Source organism: Benincasa hispida, chromosome 6 (genome assembly GCF_027475165.1).
Source record: "Benincasa hispida cultivar pf3 chromosome 6, pf3_genome.v1.1, whole genome shotgun sequence".
Classification (NCBI taxonomy): domain Eukaryota; kingdom Viridiplantae; phylum Streptophyta; class Magnoliopsida; order Cucurbitales; family Cucurbitaceae; genus Benincasa; species Benincasa hispida.
In genome coordinates, this window is record NC_143483.1 from 2,284,353 (window position 1) to 2,302,217 (window position 17,865).

The window sequence follows — 17,865 nt, forward strand, 5'->3', positions numbered from 1 at the left end:
AGTCTGTAATTGTTTTGTGTTCAATTCGAATGGAATTTGGAACGATCCCTTCCGCTGCTCATGGAACCTTATGCTTGATTTCCATCAAAGTTCTCCGTTTTAGAGAGATCTTAAGATTCATCAGCAAGGGAGTTTAGCTATTCAATGTAATTGTTTTGTGGTAAATATAATTATATGAATCACATCCATATAATTAACATTTGAATCATATTCAAATACTTAATTCCTCTCAAAATAAACTTTATACTATAAAGTATCAAATACATTATATTAATTATATCACATATAATTAATTCCCTCAATTAATTTGAACAATTCAAGTTAATCCAAAATTAATTCTAAATAATCCCTGTTGAGCTACAGATAGGATCTTATGGACCTGTAGATTGAAGCTCGAATGGTACTTAAATAATTAATTAAACTCTTTTAATTAAAATATTGAGCATCCATTAATTTTTGGTCACTCTACTAAAGTCCTACAACTACACTCTTCGTACTACAGATATATTTATGTGTTCATTGGATATAACCAATCCACAGCGATGACCCTTCACAGATTGCTTATAAGTACAGCTGGGCCAAAATTACAATTTTGTCTCTGTAGGTACATCTAACTCCTTAAGTGCCACTGACCTCTCTAATGAACAATAAGTCATAGTCCAACTATGACTAAACCTTTCTCAGGCCAAGAGAGGGTGTGGCACCACATTGTTCAAGTCCCGGAATCAGCTTTTATGGGAGCAATTTATTTATTTACCTCGACATTAGGGAAGGGGTGAATTCTGTTTTATGTAGCTGTGTTCCCAGCTTTCCAATCAGACAAATTTCCGAAATGGTAGGCTTATTGAGTCGGTGATCCGGTCACTCTCATCCATACAAATCAAAGGATCGCCTTCATAGGTAGGAGTTTGTAACTCACTCAGGATTCAGGTCATGTCACCTATGGTCATCTTGGTGAAATGTAAGTCTCTACTATTAACGATGTTATATAATGAGACTATTCATTTTGTGGTCTGGTCTTATACAAACCCTTTTGTATAGAACACCCCCGCTCATATGTCTGTACATTAATGATCAGAATCAAATCATTTGTAGCACTTTACAACGATTGTAACATCTACAAAGTAGGTCATATTTGTAGTGTCATCCAGATAAGGTATCTAACTTTATCCGTCTACTATAAACCATTTAGGTTATCACTTAAACATGATCCACCAGTATGTCTTTACATGCTTGTTTAAGCTACAGAAGATAATCTTGGATGTTATTTTATTGGTTTTGTGGATTAATGCTACTAAATGTTGAATAAAATATCTCATATTTTATTAAATAAATAAATTGTTTGTACATTCCAATTACAAACTATAAGACCCACAAGATTTAGGGTATCAGCCCCAATATTCAATGTATGACATAAAAATGTAAAATTAGATTATTTTCTAGAGGCATGTTGTAATATGTAAAATAAATATCTCAAAAGAAAAGATCTAGAAATATCCTAGATTTTTCTTAGATTCAAGAAAATCGAGAATTCCTTTAAGAATAATTTAAATATCTAGAATGTTTGTAGGATCCAAGAATAGCCTAGAAAAATAATTTTACTTGAGCTCCAAGGATCTCATACCTATAAATAGAAGGTGTGACCCCATATGTGAGCCAAGCAAAGCTAGAAAGCTAGTGTAGAAAAGTAACTGAATGTCTTGAGAGTAAAAGAGTATTCACTCAAAAGTATCCAGCTTTGTAAGTTCTTAATAAAAGTTTCTTTCTTCCAAGATTACCTCTCTTCTTTTTTTGTGTCAATTTCTTCAATACCACTTCATTATGTTTTGTGTTGTTTATTTGTGTTCCATTCTTGTACTAACAATTGGGACCTACTTCCAAACCTGTAATTAAAAAAAAAAAAAACGCAAACTAATTGATGAGCAGAAGGTGCTCAGTCCAATTACATTTGGAATTGACGTTGCTATCATTACCATTAACGTTATTATTACTATTACAACATGAGAATTATGAATTTGTTACATTTTTTTTTTGTCACATTTATTGTTATTGTTACCTTTATTGTGACTGTATGTCCCTAAATGATAAGATAATAATAAATGTGGTAGATTTGTAATTCTAATTAAATAAGATCAAAAGCAATTAATAAGTTTGTGATTGTGGATCATTACGATTTATATATTAATGGAATCCTATTACGATTGCACCAATTTGCATTACGGATAAATAAATGTGGTCGTAGCAAGATTTGATTGTCATCCATCTATCTCATTAATAAAACATTCTATCTCGATATTTGTATCATAGTTTCACATGTTAATAGGTTTGACATTGATACAAGAAATGAATTGATATTCATTGTACCAAAAAAATGGAAGAAATAGTAAAATAAAAAAAATAATACTCTTGCAATATATAATATAAACAAAAAGTATTTTAATTGATTTAAAAAGTAGTGTAAAATATTTAATAATTTCTTTATTAATTTAAATGCTCTTTTTCCACACATACACATTGAGATTGACGTCATTGATTTTTCATCTCAACATTTTCATAAAATTAAGCCTTGGTTAGAACTTATAGAATCTTATTTTCTACAACATATATTATAGATAAAAGGAACGAAAATGATAATGTGAAGAATTGTTTATAAGAAATAGGTGTGATTAGTTTACTTTTAGTATTTAACTAAAAAAAAAAAGAAAAAAAAAGAAAAAGAGGGTTTAGTAAACTTCTACCTCAGTTTGTATAATATATAAAATTACAAAAAATATCCTCACTAAACTTGAACCTCAGTTTCGTCAACAAATTGCAACCACCAATTATTGGTATGAGAAATTTAACAATAGTTTAGTAAATTTCTCTTATACATATGTCTATTCTAAATTGTTTGGAGTTGATCGTGTAATTATTTATTTGTACGTTAATTATATGCTTATATTTGGTACAAATTTTGAAAAACTAAGTCAAAAAACTAAAAGAATAGTTTTTAAAAAACTTGTTTTTGTTTTTGGAAATTAACTAAAAATTCATCTAATTTAATGATGAAAGATACAAACCATCATAAGAAAATATAAGGAAATAGATTTAATTTTTAAAAAAAAAAAAAAAATCGAAATGGTAACCAAATGTAACCTAAAGTTTTGAAAACAATAGAAATAAAAGCAAAACAACCATAGAAATCATGAATACAAAGGTCGGAAAACAAAAAAAAAATAATGAATGAAATAAAAAAAATATGTTGTACTCAAAACCTTTAATATATAGAACATGTTGTTAATAAAAGAAGGGGAAATCAACTTCAAAGTTTGTTGATTCACTTATACACAGAACAGTCTATAAATAAATTTGTAGTCTTTACTTGTGTACTAAGAAAATATACATCAAAAAGAACAAAAGAGTAAGATATAATGATAAAAAAAAAAAAAAAAAAAAAAAAAAAAAAAAAAAAAAATCTCCAAATGATCAGCTTCTCTTCGTGGATGTAGGCTATTTTGGGTCGAACCACGTTAATCCTTGGTGTCCTTGCTTCTTCTCTTCATCTACTTCATCTTCTTCCTCAGGTTCTTCAACTCCATCACCATTCTTGCAGTATTTCGGCAGCACTTCCTCAATTTTCTTTTCTCTTTCATTTTGCATCTAAAAGAAAGAATAACCTTTTTTTAGTCATTCAAATCACTCCATTTTCAGTGAGTGTTTGTAATTAAATTTGATCATCAACGTGTAAGGTCAAGATCTTCCTTCACTTGGATTGTGCTTTTAGCACAAGGTATTAGCTTCCAGCTAATTTCTAAAAGCAATAAGTGGTTTTTCCTCTTCGGGCCTTTTTTCTTTTGCAAAGCCCAAAATCATTATGTTGTTCTTTAGCTTTTTTCACAAGTTTTGTACATCAGAACAAGGGGAAGTTGGCTGCCCGAGCAGTGAAATGTATGTCTTTGGGTTTCACTGAAGGAGTAAAGGGATTCATAATGTGGCATCCTACAGAAAAAGGTGTATTACTAGTAGAGATGTCATTTTCAGGGAGACTCAGATGTTCATGCGAAAACCTACTCCAACAGTTACAGCATCTCAAGGAATGTATGATACAATTGAGGAGCAAGTTCTAAACCCTACTACTGATCCCTCAAGCTCAAAATCACATTTTGATCAACTACTTCATCATGAAAAATATGTAAAAGATGCTATTTCTGATCCAGAGCAAGAGGAACCAGATCTAAGGGGTTATAGACTAGCAAAAGATAGACAAAGAAGAACTATAGTGCCCCTTTCAAGATATGATGATTATATCAATTTAGCTCTAAATACTTCAGACCTAAATAATGAAGTTGAACCCTTTACTTTTGAAGAAGCAGTAAGTTGTCCTAAAGCTAAATTGTGGATAGAGGCAATGAATGAGGAAATTGAATCACTTGTTAAGAATGACACTTGGGAGTTGGTACTCTTGGCTAAAGGCTGCAAACCTATTGCATCCAAATGGGTTTATAAATATAAGGAAGGATTCCCTAATGGTCAAGGACCTAGATATAAGGCTAGGTTAGTTGCTAAGGGATTTACTCAAAGACTAGGTGTTGACTACAATGAGATATTTTCTCCTGTGGTCAAGCAAACTTCTATCAAACTCTTACTGTCCATTGTGGTTCAACATGATCTAGAGCTGGAGCAACTTGATGTTCTTGATGTTAAAACAGCTTTTCTACATGGTTTCTTAGATGAAGTCATTTATATGAGCCAACATAAAGGGTATGAACTTAGAGGGAAAGAAGATCATTTATGTCTGCTTAAAAGGTCAGTATTTGGCCTTAAACAGTCTCCTAGGTGTTGGAACAGATGATTCAACGATTTTGTACAGAAGAATGTTTTTACTAAGAGTTCTTATGATAACTATGTGTATATAAACACTAACACCTATTCACATCCTATCTATCTACTTCTCTATGTGGATGATATGTTGCTATCAGGAACAACTATGCAAGACTTAAATAAAGTTAAAGGTCTACTTAAATCAGAATTTGAAATGAAGGACATGGGTAATGCAAACAGAATTTTAGGCATTGACATAATCAGAAACAGAAAATCATGCAAACTCAGCATTGGTCAATCACAATATTGTCAAAAGTTACTCAAGAAGTATCACATGATAGAAGCTAAATCAGTTTGTACTTCTGTTGTAAATCATTTCAAATTTTTAGCAGAGAATTCACCAAAAGAATCAGACATTGAACATTTGAAGATAGTGTTAACTATTTTTTATTCCCAAGTTGTGGGAAGTTTAATGTACCTAATGATTTCTACAAGGCCAGATATTGCTTATGTTACAAGTCTGGTAAGTAGGTACATGGCTAATTCAGGCAAGAAGCATTGGGAGGCAACTAAATGGATAATGAGGTATCTTGAAGGCGCTTCAAGTGCCAGACTACTGTCAATTATCAGACAAAGAACCAGAATTAGTAGGATATGTGACTCTGACTATGTTGGAGACTTAAACAAGAGACGATCCCTATCAGGTTATATCTTCCTATATGGAAGGTGTGTTCTAAGTTGGAAGGCTACATTACAGTCAGTAGTAGCCCTCTTCACTACTGAAGCTGAATTTATAGCCCTTTCAGAAGCAATAAAGGAGGGACTATGCCTAAAAGGGCTTCTACATGATTTTGGGATTAAGCAAGATACAATAAAGATTTTTTTGTGATAATCGGAGAACTATACATTTATCTAAGCATCCTCAATATCACAACAAAACGAAACACATTGATGTGAAATTTCATTTCATATGAGAGCAGATTGAAAACAAACAGATCGAAGTGTTAAAAGTACATACCTCAGAGAATGCTTCCAAGATGTTAACCAAGACTGTCACTCAACTTAAACTTCAAAAATGCTTCGATATTATAGGGTTTGAGCTGAGAGACAAAGGTTGAGGAATAAGAGAGTTAGCAAAGAGAAGCTGAAGAAACTACTTGAAGTAAATTTCAAGGTGGAGATTGTTAATAAAAGAAGGTGAAATCAACTTTAAAGTTTGTTGTTCAGTTATACATAAAACAGTCAATAAATACATTTGTAGTCTTTACTTGTGTACTAAGAAAATATACATAAAAAAGAACAAAAGAGTAAGATACTCCTCTGTAATGATAAAAAATAAATTAAAAAAAAAAACTCTCTCCATCTCTAAATGACCAGCTTTTCTTCGTGAATGTAGGCTATTTTGGGCTGAACCACGTTAATCCTTGTTATCCTTGCTTTTTCTCTTTATCTAATTCATCTTCTTGCTCAGGTTCTTCAACTCCATCACCATTCTTGCAGCATTTCAGCAACACTTCCTCAATTTTCTTTTCTCTCTCGTTTTGCATCTACAAGAAAGAATAACCTTTTGTTAGTCATTCAAATCAATCCATTTTCAGTGAGTGCTTGTAATTAAATCTGATCGTCAATGTGTAAGGCCAAGATCTTCCTTCATGTGGATTATGCTTTTAGCACAAGGTATTAGCTTCCAGCTGATTTCTAAAAGTAGTAAGTGGTTTTTCCTCTTTAGGCCTTTTTTCTTTTGCAATGTCCAAAATCATTCTGTTGTTCTTTGGCTTTTTCAAAGCCCATTATAGTAACACATGCAACTACTTCCCACTCTAAAATTAATATTAACATTTAACATGCATTAGCATCAAGAACATATAATTATCTCCACGTTGTCATCTTCAAGTTGGTCGTTTCTCAAAAGGTACACAGTACACTTGTATCATCTTCTTGTAACCCTACAGAAATCAAAATTTTTCCAACAATAAAAAAGATTAATGGAAAGAAGATCTCGTAAAACTTTAATGAAAGTATGTAAAAGAAAGTTGAAATGTGGTGCATGTTGCTCAATTCCCTCTAACAAATGGAGAGAAAAGGTATGTGGAAATACTTTCTTATTACTTTCACTTATTGTATTTACATACTTCAAGTTTCTTTTATAGAAGAACTTGTTAGTTTGCTTGACTAACTAACAGTTGGAAAATACAAACAAACTCGAACAGAATCATAACTGTTGTAACAAATAAATTGTTATAATAGAATGTAACAAATAAATTGTTATAATAGAATGTAACAAATAAATTGTTGTAACTAATAAACAGAATGTAACTGTTTTACTGTTGATACTCCCCCTCAAGTTGGACGATGAATGTCAATGATGCCCAACTTGAATACTAGTTTAGAAAAAACAGATGTAGGCAATGCTTTAGTGAACATGTCTACGAGTTATTGACTGGATTAGATAGGGAGAACCTTAAGGAACCCATCAGCTATCTTGTCCCGAACAAAATGACAAACAATTTCTATGTGTTTTGTCCTCTCATGAAACATTGGATTAGAGGCAATGGCAATAGCAGCTTGATTGTCACAGAATACAGTAGTGGGCATTAGGATCTTAACCTAAAGATCTTTGAGGAGTTGAGAGATCCACATTAATTCACTAGTAACTGAGGCTAGTGCCCTATACTCCGCTTCTGCAGAAGATCTAGAAACAGTGGCTTGTTTCTTTGATTTTCATGATATGATAGATGCCCCTAAGAATATGCAGAAACCAGTAATGGATCTTCTAGTATCAGGACATGATCTCCAATCAGCATCCACAAAGGCTTTTAAATGAAAGGAAGTGATAGGGCTGATTAAAATGCCTTGTCCAGGAGACCGTTTTAGGTACCTGAGTAAGTGATGAGCGACATTTAAGTGAGCTTTAGTGGGGTTGTGGATGAATTGGCTTAGCCGATGAACAGCAAAGCATATGTCTGGCCGAGATATTTAAAGATATATAAGCCTACCAATCAGTCTCCTATAACATGTGATGTCATCTGCCTTTAGAAGCTCCCCTTCATTCTTTGATAGTTTCAAATTGGGATCCATAGAAGTTGTAACTGGTTTAGCTTCAAGAAATCCAGTATCCTCAAGTATTTGGAGGCAATATTTTCTTTGGGAAATCATGATCCCTTATTGAGATCTGGATAATTCTAATCCCAGAAAATATTTCGCATGGTCTAAATCCTTGAGTTTGAAATGTCCTTTGAAGACTTCTTTGACTGAGCTGAGTATTTAAGGGGATGGTCCAGCTAGTAATATGTCATCTACATATACCAACAATGATACAAAATCATGTCCATGTCCTCGGATAAAAAGAGAATAATCAGACTTGGATTGATGAAAGCCATGTGAAGATAGAGCAGCTGTAAACTTGAGAAACTATTGTCTCGAGGCTTGTTTCAGCCCATATATAGATTTGTTAAGTTTGCAGGCTAGTTTCTCACCTTTTCGTGGTACTTGTGAGGTTTGATAACCCAATGGAAAAGACATATGCACTTCTTTAAACAAATCACCATTTAGGAAGGCATTATTGATGTCCATTTGAGTGAGTGACCAATTGTAGGATGCAGCAAGGGTGAAGAAGACTTTAACAGTGACAATTTTGGCAACAAGTGAGAAGGTGTCTGAGAAATCTATTCCTTCTTGTTGATTGTAGCCTTTTGCTACAAGTCTCGCCTTATATCTGTCAACTGTTCCATCTTGTTTGTACTTGACTTTGTAAACCCATTTACTGCCTACGGTATGATGATTCTTTGGAAGAGAGACAATAGTCCATGTATTAGTTCGTTCGATGGCTTCTATTTCCTCTGCCATAGCCTTCTTTCAAATCTGGTGGTTCGCAGCTTGGTGGTAATAGGTGGGTTCATAGATGGAAGTGACATTTAGGATGTATGTCTTATGGTTTTGGTTGTAAGTATTATATGAGAGGTATTTGTGAAGAGGAAAGGGTGATTTTATATGGGATGTGAGGTTACAGTGGAAGTCTTTTAGGTAGGAAGGTGGGTAATGTGCTCTCGATGACCTTCTTGGGGCTGTGGGAATGGTTGTTTGGGTGGTATGATTGGTTTCTTCTGAGGTTTCAATATGAGGTTGTGAATCATTAATACCGTGGTTATTCTCACATAAGCGTTCTAAGGTTTTAACAACAAGATTTTCAGTAATACCTTTGTTTTCAAAGTGATCAAATAGTGACCTGTTGACTGTTGGTGTAGAAGCATAGGCAAGGCATCCGAATGTCTTTATGAAGCCATAGTCAATAGTTTTGTTAAACAGAACAACATAGGGAGTGCTGTTGGATAGGAAAACTATAGGTGTTCTGTTGATTAAGTATGCTACAGTGAGGACGCATTCTCCCCAAAAAGTGAGAGGTACATTGGACTGAAACATTAGGGCTCTTGCAACGTTGAGGAGGTGTTGATGTTTCCTTTCAACCACTGAATTCTATCGAGGAGTATATGCATAGAAGAACTGATGAGTAGTTCCTGTTTTGGCAAAAAATTCTCTGAAATTTAATTCAGGAGTGTTATCAGAACGAAAACTTTTGATTTTCTTTAAGAATTGAGTCTCAACAAGTTTGAAGAAACTGGGAATGAATAGTAGAATTTCACTTTTATTTTCCAAGAGATGTATCCATGTATACCTTGATTTATCATCAACAATGGTGACAAAGTAAGTGTGACCTGCATGTGTTCGGGTTTTAAAGGGACCCCATATATCACAGTGCACAAGGTCGAAAATATTCTCAGCAACATTATTTAAGGTAGGAAATGAAAGACGCTTCTGTTTAGCTAAAGGACAAATGTGACAGAATTGTTTACAATTTGAGAAATCAGAAATCTCTATAATCTTTGACAATTCTTTTATTCTACTAATAGAGGGGTGTCCCATACGATTATGCCAAGTAGTTGCAGAAGCTTTACACAAAAACACAGCAGATTCAATAGGCCAGTCAGCAGATTCAATAGACAAGTCTTTATTCTTTTCATCATTTACTTTGAGTAAGTATAGGTCACTGATTAGTTCAGCCCTCCCAATCGTTCTCGAAACTGACTTGTCCTGAATGATACAATTGGTGTTAGTAAAGGATATATAATATCTTCCATCCTTAAGTAAAGCACTCACTGATAACAAATTATATTTGAAATCAGGAATGTATAGAACATCCTTCAATATCAACTGTTTTGCTATTAGAATGTCCCCTACATACTCAACCTTCAAACGAGCTTTAGTTGGTAGTATAACTGACATATTTTGAGTGTTATGTAGTTCTTTAAACATAGATTTATCATGGCATATATGAGAAGAGGCTCCAGAATCAATGATCCAACAAGATTCGATGAGTGAAGTAGAAAGACATGTACCTGCTATGTGGGTAGTATCTGTCTTAGGGATCTCATCAATTTGTTGATTATTCAAGTGTATTTGCAGCATGTTCAAGAGCTGTGAGTATTGGTCATTATTCAGGCTGGCAAAGAAGGCAGACTGATTGCTTTTAGAAGCTTCTAATGGCTTTTCATTACTAGTTTGCATAGAGTTCTGCGGCCTTTGTTGATGGACTGAATTGTTATTTGCTAGTCTATGCCCTAGTAGATAACCATGTAGTCTATAACATTTGTCAGAAATATGACCTCTATATCCACAGTGCATACTGGCCGAGTATCTTTCTTCTTAGATTTCTCAGATGTAAATCTTTTCTCAGCATTAGCCATTAGAGTTATACTTTCAATTGTAGATGTGGATCTAATGGATCTTTGCATTTCTTCTTAGATGATAAAAGAGAATACCTTGTTTATTGTTGGCAGAGGGTCGATCAATAGAATTTGTGCTCTGATTTGTGCATATGACTCGTTTAAGCCCATAAGGAATGTCATTACAAATTTTGCATTCAAGAATTTTATCATCTTCTTTGACCCTTGACAAGTACATTCATCCGTTGGTCTGTATTCAACAAGTTCTTGCCATATCATAGTGATTTTTGCGTAATATACTTCCACTGAAAGGTTTCCTTGAGTAGTAGTTACAAGATCCTTTCTCAACTGGTATATATGTGGCCCATTGGACTGACAGTACCTTTCTTTTAATTTATCCCATATCTCTTTGACGCTTCCCCTGTAAACTAAGCTGGCAACAATTTCTTTTGAGATTGAGTTGATAATCCATGAGGTTATCATATCATTATTACATTTCTATGCTGATTGTAAGCTTCCTTCTGATAGTTTTTCAATCGTTCCAGTAATAAAACCAATCTTGTTCTTCCCTGATAATGCAAGTTTCATTGCTCTGCTCCATGAAGAGTAGTTGCTTGATCCTGCAAGTGGTGTAGATACCAGATTGGTGGTTGGGATGATTGAATGCTGAAGGATGAAGGGATTCATTTGGGCGTCGAGTTCCGAAGAGTTGCCAGACGTTGAACTCTCTGATGTCATCATAATAGGACTGCACGAGGGTAATGGCGTTCGGGTGGGTTTTTAATTTTCTCTCTTGCGGAAATGCTCTAATACCATAACAAATGGAGAGAAAAGGTATGTGGAAATACTTTCTTATTACTTTCACTTATTGTATTTACATACTTCAAGTTCCTTTTATAGAAGAACTTGTTAGTTTGCTTGACTAACTAACAACTAGAAAATACAAACAAACTCAAACAGAATCATAACTGTTGTAACAAATAAATTGTTACAATAAAATGTAACAAATAAATTGTTGTAACTAATAAACAGAATGTAACTGTTTTATTATTGATAGCCTCTTCCTCCACCAATTTCTTCTTGTTATAACAAATCTAGGTAACTATTCTTTATTTAAAAAAAAATCTAAGTTTTGTGTTTGAACTTGGTCATAGCAAAAGATATGAATGATCTAGATGAACTTTTTTGACTATTAGAGAGTTGGTAAAGGAATGAGTCTCGATGATTTCAATTCGTGATTCGAAAATTTAATCCATAAGAATTTAATTGATCATATTTAAACTAAAAAGAATAACAAACTTAGATTTAAGGAGAGATTCAATGTTAGAGGATAAAAAGAGATAGAGAGAACGACCCTTATCTCCACAATGGTGTGATATTGTTTACTTTAGACATAAATCTTCGTGATTTTGTTTTTGGTTTCACGAATGCCAAAATATCTCATATTAGTGGAGATAGTTATTTTCTCTTATAAATCTATAATCATCTCCTTATTTAACTAATATAGGATTTTAGTCGCATTTTCAAAACTGCACCATCTAATCATTAGAGGAGGAAAATCTGCATATATCCTATGCGATGGAAAAATGTGGAAATACATATAATTGTTATATGTAATTGCTATGTACATGCATCTCACATTTTGCCATATATCTAATTTTTTTTAATTATTTCTTTCGTTTATTATTTTCAAAATCAGCCTATTATTTTGACTATTTAGAAGACTTTTTATAAAACGCTGAGATGGATTAAGAAATGGCGCCCAAAGTGTTGACAAGGAACAAGTTCGATATTATTTTTTATAACTTGGGGGAAAAAATTATTTTCGTCCATTATGTTTAATCTTCACTACATATTTAATCTTTAAATTTTGTATTTGATTTAAATTTAGTCATCAAGTTTAAAATCTTACAATTTTACCTTTAAGATTTGAATTTTATTTCATTTTAGTCTCTAAATTTCATGATTTACACTTTTAATCTTGATTTTCATCAACTATTCACTTTTTATCTGTAATGTTAATGTATATTAATTGGTTTAATAATATTAAAATAATTAAAATTAATTGAGTTTGACAATAAAATTAAATTTAAAATTTTATTTCATAATTATTTTAAATTAATTAATTGACATCAATGCTAATGATAGAAAGCAACTATTTAATGTAAAATCGAGGCTAAAACTTTAAATTTTGAAACCTAGGGACCAAATTGAAAATGGTAACATTTTGAAATCTATGAATTAATTGATATCAATTTCAAAAATCTAAAAATTACGGTCTCGTTTAGTAACCATTTAGGTCCCGTTTAATAACCATTTCGTTTTTTGTTTTTCATTGTTGAAAATGAAGCCTATTTCCCTACAATGATTAACATATTTATTAAGTACAATGATTGGATTCTTAGCCAAATTAAATTAAAAAGAAAACTAAAAACAAGTTTTTAAAAGCTATTTTTTTAGTTTTCAAATTTTGTCTTGATTTTTTAAACCATTGGTAAAAAGTAGATAGCAAATGAAGAAATTTGGAAGTGGAAATAGTGTCTATAAACTTAATTTTCAAAAACCAAAAACAAAAAACGAAATGGTTACCAGATGGGCCTTAGTTTTTTGTTTTATTTTTAAAAATTAAGTCTATAAACACTCATCCTACCTATAAAATTTCATGCTTTGTTATCTATTTTTTGTCAGTGTTTTTAAAAATTAAGTCAAATTTTGAAAACTAAAAAATAGTTTTGAAAACTTGTTTTACTTTTGAATTTTGATAAATAATTAAACTCTTGTATTTAAAACAGATACAAGTCATGGTAAGAAAATGAAAAAAAAAAAAAAAAAATTAGCTTGATTTTCAAAAGTTAAACTAAATCGAAAATGGTTAAAAATCTAAATGTGTATCATTTTATAACATAGGAACCAAAAAACGAAAATTATAAATCTGACGACATAAACGTTTATTTTCCCTATAATTTATTTTCTTAAATATTGTTTTTTCTAGACGGCTTCTGATATTATAAGAAAAGGAGCCCACATTGCCCCATTGAAGTTCCATAGATAATCACGCAATCTCCAACGAAACCAAATATTATTTTTGTCTTCCTTTTTCCATTGTTACTTCCCTTTAAAAAAGACAATAATAATAAAAATAATTATTCATTCACATCCCCTTAAGAAAATGATCATAAATTTATTAAAAAAAACAGATATCTCTAATATGAAATTTTGGAAAACAAACTAAAAAAACAAATTAGGGATATTATTGATACCAAATTTTAGTAAATTTGTAATATTTGAAAGGCAATCGCACTACACAATAAAGAGAGTTAAGAGAATAAAGAATTTGGGATATTTTTCATCATATACCTCAAATGTCTCAAATTCTTTTTATTGTATAGAAAAATGATTTCGCAACCATTAATCTTTTGAATAATTAATTTAACGATTATTAACTTAATCTTGTCATAATTTACCTAACATGTGGTTAGTTCCATACCTAAACATTATTTTTCTTTTATGGGTGATCCTATGAGTCGATTTTCACGAAGTCTACGAAATTTATCTTTATGACTTTTTTATTTTCGATGATCGACCTAAAAGTCAAGCTTTACGGTTTTAATTGATCTTATATGACGAAAATTGATGAAATTAATTCTAATGGTTAATTTATAGACCGGTCATTTTACTTGGACGAGTATAAAATCTTTCAAAGAAATGATCCATTTCTCATTATCTTATAACTAAATACTTAAGCAATAAATAGAGTGACATAAACCAAACAAAAGTCACTTAAGCTAATTATTTTCTCCCATATTCAGAATCCCATAATGTCCATGGAAAAGCTTCCATTGAAGTTTCGAATTCTTCTCCGCCTCCGTTCCATTGCCTCCTTCATAAGTCGCCGCCCTAACATCACCGTCAACCGTTTCTTGATGAGCTTCTTCGACCCCAAAACCCCTCCTTCTTCTAAGCCCCGTAACGGCGTTTCAACTAACGACGTCGTTTTCGACCCCTTCCGCAATCTTTGGTTTCGCCTCTTTCTTCCTTCTTCTTCCGTGCTCGCCGATAACGTTTCCCTGCCTGTCGTCGTTTACTATCACGGCGGCGGGTTTGTGTTTTTTTCGGCTAATTCGATGCCTTACGATGATTTCTGTCGAAGACTCGCACGTGACCTACGTGTGGTGGTTGTCTCTGTTAATTATCGCCTCTCTCCGGAACACCGATACCCAATTCCCTATGAAGATGGATTTGATGCTTTGAAATTTCTCGACGGTACGGATTTGGTTTTTCCGGCGAACGTTGATTTTGATCAGTGTTTTATTGCCGGTGATAGTGCCGGCGGCAACCTGGCTCACCAAGTGGCAGTTAAAGCCGGCGGCTACGACTTCAAGAAGCTGAAGATTAAAGGTTTGATGAGTTTTATGCCATATGACATTTTCAAATTTTGTTTATTGTCTTTAGATTTAATTATTGATATGGTTATATGATGACGAAACTTTGAAAAATAAAAGTGTATAATATAATATAATAGGAAAAAGTACATTGCTTCGTAAAATAATAATTTTTAATTTAAAAATTCTAAACTTTTGAAGTTTGTTTTATTTTTATTTCAGAACTTTAAAATATTTATTTTGATGTTTATATTTTTAAATTTGTTGAATTAATTTAGTATATTATTTTTTAAAATTAATGATTACTTAAGTTACTAAACTTAAAAGAAAAAAAATAAATGGAACAAAAAAATTTGGTTCATAAGTTTTTACTTAGTCATCCTTAGGTTACAAAATATTACACTCTTTAATTGTTAAGTTTTGAGTTTGATTTCTATTTAGTACATAAATTTTTAAAAAAATATTACAATTTTAATTTTGAGATTTGAGTCTTGTTTTACAATTTGGATCATAGTTTTCAAATTTTATATTTTTAACCTCGATTTTTCACTCAAATATTCATTTTCAATATTTGACTGTTTATTAATTAATATAAAATAACTATGAATTGACATTTTAAATTTAATTAATTGATGAAAAATAATAAACCTAATTAATTATAATTTTTTAAAAAATTATTAGACGAAAAACAAATTTAGTAAAAAAATTGAGACTAAAAAGTGTAAATCTTAAAGCATAGGTTACAAATGTAAACAAAATTCAAATCTCGAGTAAAATGATAACATTTTTAAACATAGATACATTCTCCCTTTTCACTCTACAAAGATTAAGAACAATCAAATTAACGTTTATTCTAAAAAAGACTATATATTTTAAGCCTCTCAAAAAAATAACGATAAAGTGAGATAAAAATTGTATAAATAATTTGAAATTCATTCGAACTTAATCTAATCCTATGTCTTGAACCATGGGTCAACCAAATCTATTATATCTTACTATTTTATGTGATCGTTCTAATTATTTAATGAAAAAGAGGGAAAAAAAAATGAATTCTTCATCCAATTTCAATCAATTCGATAGCGCCCCTCCCTCCTGTCTCTATCATCTCTTCATACACCTCCATTTTAGATGCCCACTTCAACTTTAAAAAGTGATCAATATCTTCATAAACTCATCACATTTTTTTTTTTAGTATAGTATAATAGAAAGTATGACGATTTGAACAACAAATTTCTAAGTTGTCAATACATCAATGTATGTAAGTTGAATTATGTCCGTTTTGACAATTATGAACTTACAACTTTGTATGAAGTAGGTAAAAATGGTTTAACATATTCTTGAACTTTTCATTTTATGTCCAGTATTATGAATCTTTTTTTCTGAAAGAAAAGTAGAATAGATCCTTAAATTTAAGATTTGTGTTCAATAAATTCCTAACACTCTCAATTATGTATGTAATTATTTTTTGACCTACTTGACGTTTTCTATAATTCACATACTTGCTAAACATAAAGTTATTTATTTAGTACGTCAATAATCAATTAATTTTTTTTTAAAAAAATGAATTAGGGACGTATTAGATATAAAAATAATTAAAAATCACAAAGACTTATTAAGTATTTTTTAAGATTAAAAGGCGAAACTATAAATTTTGACGGAGTCAAACCCAACCTAAAGTATCCTATGAATAGATACTCTATTAAGATATTAAGGGGTAATGTAGAAAAGGAACCAACTACTTCTACTTGGACCCCACAATTTAATGTTTCTTTTATTTACAAACTTTCTTTTGAAGCTTTAGGAATTTTGTCATCATAAGTTGTAAATTAAACTAAACTTTTGATTCATATTCTTTAACATTTTATGTGTACATGTGAGCTCAAAAGTTTTAGTATAATGACTGTCGATATTAATCTAGAATTAAATGACATCCATTATTACATAAGGTCGATTGTTCGATATTCTATTTCTATAATAGTCAAACTAAATAATGGGATAAAACATTAGGTATATTTAATTAACATTTTATTCATATTCTTAACAAGGTTTAATTGCAATACAACCATTTTTCGGGGGAGAGGAGCGAGTAGAGTCGGAGATTCGATTTGGCAAGTCGCCAATGTTGACCTTGGAAGAGGCAGATTGGTTTTGGAAGGCGTTTTTGCCAAATGGGTCTAACAGAAACCACCCGGCGGCGCATGTGTTCGGTCCCCGTGCCGGAGACATTTCCGACGTGAAGTTTCCGGCGACGCTTCTGATCGTGGGAGGAAAGGACCAGTTGCTAGATTGGGGGAAAAAGTACTATGAATGGCTGAAAGAGAGTGGCAAAGAAGTTGATTTGGTTGAATATCCAAATGCCATTCATGGATTTTATGCAGTTCCTGAGCTGAAGGATGCTTCATTGCTAATCAAAGATGTGGGTGATTTCATGCACAAACTTATGGCAGTGTAAAATGAAAGATCATCTAAAGTTTCTTTTTATCATTATTGTGTTTCAAATAAGGCTTTTCTTTGGATGGCTAATTATTGTGTTTGTGTGTGTTTTTTTTCTTCTTAATTTGGCTAAGTTGAAAAAGTTGTACTTTCATTCTTGGAATTTCAATAAATTATAAACTCAGTTGTCCTCTAAATTTTGTATAGGGTAGTGATAAAAAACTAGGAATTTGTGGGATGGCAATAGATGATTGATAAACCAACAGATTTGATGTTTCACCAAGTCGCCCACCATTGGTTAATGTTAGATTTATTTGGTCCTTTTCCAAAAAATTGTGTAGAAATTACGTGCCATGTATATTTTAAGTGAACAATTCAAATTTTACGCTTCTAAAATTGTCACTTGTATCATTTAAATTCTATCAAACTCATTCTATAGTTAATTAAATTCTGTAATTAATTTCTACCAATGTTGCAATTAATTACGATATTAGTGTTGGGTTTTTGAAAAAATATTAGAAGTGCACTTT

The 17,865-nt window shown here is 31.7% G+C and overlaps 1 protein-coding gene and 1 pseudogene across 1 annotated transcript; both read left to right on the forward strand.

Annotated features, from left to right (window-relative positions):
* The first annotated feature begins 5,023 nt into the window (after positions 1-5,023).
* LOC150035345 (secreted RxLR effector protein 161 pseudogene) lies at positions 5,024-5,689 on the forward strand (annotated as a pseudogene).
* An 8,547-nt stretch (positions 5,690-14,236) lies between these two features.
* Positions 14,237-17,532, forward strand: LOC120080171 (putative carboxylesterase 18). The gene is made up of 2 exons (XM_039034744.2): positions 14,237-14,918; positions 16,948-17,532. The coding sequence occupies exons 1-2, from the start codon at positions 14,339-14,341 to the stop codon at positions 17,352-17,354; spliced, it is 987 nt and encodes a 328-aa protein (XP_038890672.1). The 5' UTR covers positions 14,237-14,338; the 3' UTR covers positions 17,355-17,532.
* Positions 17,533-17,865: the final 333 nt, after the last annotated feature.